Below are 7,256 nucleotides of genomic sequence, written 5' to 3'. Positions count from 1 at the left end.
TCTATGCCATGCTACAATGTGGGATTCAGAAAAAGATGTTGAAATGTCTGAAAGGTCAGAGATGGAGACCAACAGACCTCCCTCATCCTTGGCCCTTTCTCAAAGAATTTTGAGCTTTCAATTCATATAGTGGCATCTGACTGTGTTTTTTAAAGGTTACTTTATACTTTTATACTTTAAGTACTGTTTGGAGCACATACTTTTTCACGTTTACTTGAGTAAAGAGGTCAAGTTGATACTTCAACTTTTACCAGAGTGTTTTTAAACTGCAGTATCTATACTTCTACTTAAGTAACAAATGTGTGGACTTTTGACACCACTGTCAGTTATGATAATCTTTAATTATAAGGGGGTTTAATGGGGAAAAGGTATTCAACTATTCACCCCAGTTAAATAAACGGAGATCGATGGATTTCACTCAGTCAGCACTTTATTTTATGTTTGCAAAGAGAGAACAGTTCATCATACAGCCCTTATTGCATGGTAATCAGCCCTGTTTTGATCTGGACGGAGTGTGTTCCCCTTACTTACAACAATGGAAAGCGGTCAGAGTCAAAACAAATTACTGACACTTTGGTTAAACAGTAACATGTTATGAATAAACCTTGAAAAAGAATCTGGTTTGTTATGAGAATAAAGTGTGTCTTGTCTACAAACACCCCTCACTCAGGCGAATTGTGAGGCCTTGCAAGTGAAACTGACTCAGTGAAAACTTTTATTAAGAGAAATTTAAATTTTCTGACCACAGGGGGGCATGTTGGAAATGAAATTAAAACCATTTGGAGAGGTATTTAAACATGGGCTGAAACTAACGATTATTCTGCCAATCATTCATCTTCCATTATTGTTTTCAATGATTAATCAGATAATAAAAGTGGCCTAAAGAAGATTTTATACAGAGTTTAAACAAAGTGAAGCTAAACTTGAAGAGCTCTGCATAGAGCGTATTTTCTAACAAAGGTTTTCCTCTTAAAAGCAGTTAAATTAAAATAATCAACGATTATTTCAGTAATCATTTAATCACAAATAATGCAAACAATTGCTTTGTGTTTTTATGTAGAGATTTTTTTTTTATATGAGAAAGTTGGACATTCCTGACAGCTATGAGCTGCTCTCTGTTTGTTTCAGATCACCGGCAGCGGGAAGACTTTAGCGTTTGTCATTCCGATCATAGAGCTGCTGCTGAAGCGAGAGGAGAAGCTTAAGAAAAAGCAGGTAAACACGACGCCAACGTGTCTGTTCTCATTTCTGTGATTCAGAGGGATTCTCTGTTTTGGCGGATCTCATTGGGAGCATTTTTCCTGCAGGTTGGCGCCATGGTGATCACTCCTACTCGGGAACTGGCCCTGCAGATCAGTGAAGTGATGGGAACGTTTATCCAGAAGTTTCCAGAGTTCTCGTGAGTGTAGAATGAAATATGGCAGATATGAGACTCAGAGTTTAATCAGTGGTAAAGTTTAAAAATGTCTCTGTTTCACCTCTTGGTTCTCAGGCAGATTCTACTGATCGGTGGCAGTAACCCAGCAGAGGATGTGGAGAAGTTTAAGGAGCACGGGTATGTATGGATTTTCAATCCTACCCTAACAGGATGTAAAGCTTTCAGCAAAAGGACTTCCGTTGTTTATAAGGGGTTTAACAGGATGATTACATCCTTCTGTTCAACAAAAGGGAATCGGAGCATAGTTTGGAATTTATAACGTAAATTAAAAAGAAGAAAAATGCCTGGATTTTAATTTTTCAAACAGTATTCTGATTGGATGAAAGAAAATGAGTCAGTTGTTTACAGATTTACAATGAACCTCGCAGTTTTATATTCATTTAACACATTTTTTTTTTGTTTCTTTGTTATAAAATACTAAAGCTCAATAAATATTTGAATTATAAAAAAATATGCAGAACATTGGATTCAAAATAAACAGTTCAGAAGCGTACTTTAGCTCCTACTTTCAGTCAAATGTTGGAAAATCTAAAAAGTGTTGATGCTGCAGTAACGTCCATCTGTGCTGATTTTCAGAGGCAACATTGTGATTGCGACGCCCGGCCGACTGGAGGACATGTTCAGGAGGAAGACGGAGGGGTTTGAACTGGCCAGCGCCGTCAGGAGTCTGGAGGTTCTGGTTCTGGACGAAGCAGACAGGCTGCTGGACATGGGCTTTGAGGCCAGGTACGAAGCGATGGGGAAAATTTCTACGGCTATGATGGAGGAAGGAGCTCAGAACCAAACCTGCTGCTGGTGTTTGCTCGTCTTTTGCTCCAATCAAGGAGAGAATGTTCCGGGCATCTGGTTGAATGATGATAAAAAAAAAAACAGGGTTCTTTTATTTAACCCAAAAAATATAATAAGTAACAAGTACAAAAATGGATCCAGGAAAGAGGTCAAAGGAACCAAAACTACTCAAAGCATCTGTAACAGAACAGACAAGGAAACTGACATCCCTTAATGAGATAAAGGGAAACTTAAACAAACACATGGGGTAAAACATACAAAAACAAAACTAAACCAAATTAATTAAAACCCCATTTCCCCCCATAGCGTTGATGTGGTACGGTCCAAATCCACTCAGCCCCTTGGAAACCTGCCGGTTCCTCAATCAAGGGACTGGAGAAACTGCAAAACTCAACCAGAATAAAAATAAAACACATTTACAACAAAAACAGGGTGATCTAACGAGTGTGCACTAATCTTGGAAAACAGTGTAAAGGTGATGAATAAAAAACAAATAATGAGATTTCTTTGTAAATGAAAACTAAAGGACAAATTGTGTTCATTACCACATCTGTTTGGCTGTAAATGCAGCCTTCACGTGCTCTGAAACATCCAGATTCTGTACTTTTTGGGGTTTTTAGAGTAGAGCTCTTGCTCTTCAATCCAGCAGGGAGGGGTTCAAATCCAGTTAGGCTTGTCAACTTGAAAAAAAGGAACTGTCCTTCTAGGAACAAAGATAATAAATTCAGGTTTGAGTCAAATGTTTGCAAAAATTATTTCGTACCCAAAAAGAGGGCAAAAAAAAAAAACGTAACATGTTGATCCTGCTGAAATCGATGACTGGCGGAGAAGTGCCTCTGATTGGTCAAATCCTCATCCACTCTACACTATGTGTATTTCCTGTTCAGTACCTTACTGTCTTGTTTTTTTTTTTTGTATGACCGTCATTGTGGAAAACGACACGTGAAGTTGGACCAGCTAGAAGAGCGAGGTGCACGAGAACGCTGGGACCCTTTTTCCACCTGGATCCCCGCTCTTTTTGACCCTCATGTCCCTCCGTTGTCGCACAAACTTGCCCCCACTTCCTCACCGCCTCGGCCGTATCTAGACCCACAGCTAGTTCCTGATTGCCCCTCTTGCGTTGTGGCGTGGAATAACATAGCGCAGACCACGCTGGAATATTGGGCATTAATCAAAAACATCTGCGACAAGCTCACTCCGACACTCAGCTGTTGGAGGATAACCAGCCCTTAACTCTGAGAGCTTCTCTGGATGCCAGTTAACAGTTTGCTCCAGTTTTGGATGTATGTACTTGTATGTATGTTGGCCTAACACTACAGCAGTGCACTTGTGCTCTGAGAAGTACCCAGTTCGATCCCCACAGCCTGCACTCTGGGTCCCTGAGTTAAACTCTTAACCCCACACTGCTCCCCCGGGCGCCACACAATGATGGGTTAAATGCAGAGAACAAATTTCCTCATTGTGGGATAATAAAGGGATCTACATGACATATTTCTGTCTCTATTTGTACGCAGCCTGAACACCATCCTGGGCTACCTGCCCAAGCAGAGACGGACCGGCCTGTTTTCAGCCACTCAGACCCAGGAGCTGGAGAAGCTGGTGAGGGCCGGCCTCAGAAACCCCGTACGGATCACCGTCAAAGAGAAAGGTCAGGCTGCCGCCGCCGCTGCACAGAAGACGCCGTCCCGCCTCTCCAACTACTACAGCGTGAGTTTGGGAGCTCCGGCGCCGTCGTTCTGCATCCTGCCCTAAAAGATGAGACCCAAAAAAACTGTTTGTGCCGTCTTCCTGTCAGATCTGCAGAGCGGAGGACAAGTTCAACAACCTGGTGGCGTTTCTAAGGCAACACAAGCATGAGAAGAACCTGGTCTTCTTCAGGTTTGGTCCATCAGTTCACATTCAGCCGTTATTTCTGCTTCTTTATTTTTTATTTACCGGTAGATTTGCTCTTGAAACTTTTATCTTTTTATTCTTCCTCGGGATATTTAAGCACATTTTGTTCGTCTGCGAGATAAAATGTATAATAAGTTTAACATCTTTGAGACAAATTGTGGGAAAGTCGAAAGGATGTGAACTCTGATCGTAATAAATAAGATTTATTCATTTCTAATGTTTTTCTCCCTCGGTTTTAACCACCAGCACCTGTGCCTGTGTGGAATACTTCGGCCGAGCCTTGGAGTCGCTGGTCAAGAAGGTCACCATCCACTGCATCCATGGAAAGATGAAAAACAAGCGCAACAGTATTTTTGCAGAGTTTCGGTCTCTGAAAAGGTAGGAACCTCCTCCTGCGTGGTTATAGATGAATCGTTTTTACTGTTTTAAACCGTTGTAATGTTGCAGCGGGATCTTGGTTTGCACCGACGTCATGGCCAGGGGCATCGACATCCCTGATGTGAACTGGGTCCTTCAGTACGATCCGCCCAGCAACGCCAGGTTGGTGCGCCGCCACGTCTGCGTCCGTCAGAAACGACGCAACAGATTTTAGTATCTCTCTTTTCCAGCTCTGATGTTTGCTTGGTTTATCCGCTGCAGCGCTTTCGTGCATCGATGCGGGAGGACGGCGCGCATCGGTAACTATGGCAACGCCCTCGTCTTCCTGCTGCCGATGGAGGAAACTTACGTCAACTTCTTATCTATCAACCAGAAGGTGGGTCGTATAAAGCTGAGGTGTTTGTTTTTAATGGCCGATAGCAGCAGAACCTTCTGGATCGAACTTCATCACTTCAGAAACTCTTTGAGTTGTTTTGTATGAAGTTATTTTTGTGATTGTTATTTATTCAAGAAAAAATAATTATCTGAAAGGGTAAAATAATTTTGAAAATAAAATAAATATATTGGAGAGAAGAAGCAGAGCATCTCAGAATGTACTTATGGTGAAAAATGGTTGTCTTTAAAGCAGAAAGGGATGCCATTGATGTCTGCAGGTCAGAAAAGGTGCATTTGTTTAGAACGTTTAATGAGAAATGGCCTCCTCTCGTTAATGGCTCAGTGCCCGCTGCAGAAGATGTCTCCCATTAAGGATGTGGTGGACGTGCTTCCCAAAGTGAAGGCCATGGCCCTGGCTGACCGAGCCATGTTCGACCGCGGGATGAAGGCCTTCGTCTCATACGTCCAGGCATACGCCAAACATGAATGTAGCCTGATCTTCAGAGTAAAAGGTGAGAAAACCTCAAAGCTATAATAATTTCCTTAGAGACAATCAAAACTTAATGAGGTTTTATTTTTTCAGATCTGGATTTTGTGTCCTTGGCTCGCGGCTTCGCTTTGCTCCGCCTCCCAAAGATGCCGGAGCTGAAGGGAAAATCGTTTCCTGAATTCGCGGAGACGACCGTGGACACAGAGACCATCCGCTACAAGGACAAAAACCGGGAAAAGCAGAGACGGAAAAGGCTGGCTGAGCTGAAGGACAAAGAAAAGACAGAGCTTCCCAAGAAGAGCTTTGTTAAGAACAAGGCCTGGTCCAAACAGAAGACCAAGAAGGAGCGCAAGAAAAAACGGGCCGCTAAAAGGAAGCACGACGAGGTAATTCTATTTGGGAATAAACTGCGCATTTAGACAGGATCCGATATACTTATGGCTTCTCTTCTGCCTCTGCAGGACTCTGATGTGGATGACGAATACATGAAAGAGCTTTTGGAAGACACGCGCCTCCTTAAGAAGCTTAAAAAAGGCCAAATCAGTGAGGAAGACTTTGATCAGCAGATCGCAAATCGACCAAAGTCGAAGCAAGAAGCAGAAGGACCCTAAATTAAAGCTCAGGAGGAACCAGTCGTCTGTTTAAGGGTGTTTATTAGGAGAACAATGAGGCACAGTTATAAATACAGCTTAATGAGTTCGTCGCTGACCGCCGACGGGGTGAGGACGCCCAGGTCGGTGAAGAGGAGGGTGATGAGTGATGGCGGCGTGTAGTCGATGATGGGGTGCTCCTCCAACAGGTTCTGTCCGCTTTTCAGGGTGTCTGCCTTGTACTACGGAGGGACAGGAAGCACAAGTCAGTACATCTGAATAAAAAGGAGGGAAAAGCAAATAAATAAGGAAGCAGCACCTTAAATTTATCAGGCACATCCTGCTGGTTTAGCGGATACAGGCGGACAAATTTAAAACTTTCAGCCACGACGTAGAAGGGCTTGTTGTGAGCTTTGGAGCACAGAGCCATTTGATAGGTGCCAATCTGCAAAGACAAAAAACAGACTTTTAACAAGGGTTCAGTTTTACAAATGTTTTTATAAATAAAATATGTGCAGCAAGAATGTGTTCAGCCCCCATTAATCCTGCTAACTACCTGATATCAGCCAGTGTGTGTGTAAATTAGTACTGACGATTGTTAAAGAGTAAAGTACAAATAAATCTGTTCTCAGTTTGTCAAACCACAGAAATGTTTTTATTAATCACTTATATGAAATTCAATGATTAAAAAAAACGACTAATTAAATAAAATTAGGTCTTTAAAGTAATGAAAAAACATCTGTTTTCTCTGCCCTGAGATGCTGGGGGCGCTGAAACCACGCCCACATGCTATTCTGATTCGCTGGAACAGTTTTACAGAAAAAAAAACTGAATGGGGAAACGAGAATTGCTTTGCTCCCTCTGGGCTGATGGGCTGCAGCTGCTGCATCGGAGTCCCTTTGTTCTGGAGGAGGGAGGGGCTTGTTGAGACTGATTTATACTTCGAAACTAGGTTGTCTGCGTAGGTGTCGCAGTGAACACAAAGACGTCCCCGCCCCCTCTGCAGACACTCTGCAGGCATGGGGTCAACTTCCATTGCTATGCTGACGACAGACAACTTTACATTAAAATGACTCCTCCCAGCTCCCCCGCCAACTCTGTCACCTGCCTCAGCTCCTGCCTGGAGGATATAGAGGCGTGGATGAGTCAAAACTTCCTGCAGCTTAATGCCTCAAAAACAGAGGCCATCCAAACTGGTACTCCTCATCAACTCCGTTCCTCTCCTCTCACCTCTGTTTCATTCTGTGGTCATACCATTCCCCTCTCTCCCTCTGTTACAAGCCTTGGGGTCAAGCTTGACCCC

The 7,256-nt window shown here is 43.0% G+C and overlaps 2 protein-coding genes across 2 annotated transcripts in view; one reads left to right on the top strand and one right to left on the bottom strand.

Moving 5' to 3' along the window:
- The window catches only part of ddx55 (DEAD-box helicase 55), a 7,786-nt gene extending 1,758 nt beyond the window's left edge, over window positions 1-6,028 (top strand). Inside the window, exons 3-14 of the mRNA XM_015376840.1 lie at window positions 1,129-1,215; window positions 1,308-1,399; window positions 1,493-1,555; window positions 2,015-2,164; window positions 3,742-3,934; window positions 4,023-4,105; window positions 4,367-4,498; window positions 4,568-4,660; window positions 4,760-4,874; window positions 5,217-5,385; window positions 5,457-5,749; window positions 5,825-6,028. Coding sequence (XP_015232326.1) covers window positions 1,129-1,215; window positions 1,308-1,399; window positions 1,493-1,555; window positions 2,015-2,164; window positions 3,742-3,934; window positions 4,023-4,105; window positions 4,367-4,498; window positions 4,568-4,660; window positions 4,760-4,874; window positions 5,217-5,385; window positions 5,457-5,749; window positions 5,825-5,974 — 1,620 coding nt within the window. The 3' untranslated portion in view covers window positions 5,975-6,028. The remainder of the gene's footprint in view (window positions 1-1,128; window positions 1,216-1,307; window positions 1,400-1,492; window positions 1,556-2,014; window positions 2,165-3,741; window positions 3,935-4,022; window positions 4,106-4,366; window positions 4,499-4,567; window positions 4,661-4,759; window positions 4,875-5,216; window positions 5,386-5,456; window positions 5,750-5,824) is intronic.
- The window catches only part of eif2b1 (eukaryotic translation initiation factor 2B subunit alpha), a 13,083-nt gene continuing 11,844 nt past the window's right edge, over window positions 6,018-7,256 (bottom strand). The window contains exons 8-9 of the mRNA XM_015376841.1: window positions 6,273-6,398; window positions 6,018-6,195 (exon numbers count right to left, since the gene is read on the bottom strand). Of these exons, the coding sequence (XP_015232327.1) occupies window positions 6,040-6,195; window positions 6,273-6,398 (282 nt within the window). The 3' untranslated portion in view covers window positions 6,018-6,039. The remainder of the gene's footprint in view (window positions 6,196-6,272; window positions 6,399-7,256) is intronic.

This window comes from Cyprinodon variegatus, unplaced genomic scaffold (genome assembly GCF_000732505.1).
Source record: "Cyprinodon variegatus isolate N-32 unplaced genomic scaffold, C_variegatus-1.0 Scaffold142, whole genome shotgun sequence".
Taxonomy (NCBI): domain Eukaryota; kingdom Metazoa; phylum Chordata; class Actinopteri; order Cyprinodontiformes; family Cyprinodontidae; genus Cyprinodon; species Cyprinodon variegatus.
The sequence above is the reverse complement of the archived record's forward strand: the minus strand, read 5'-3'. Positions and strand labels throughout refer to the sequence as shown.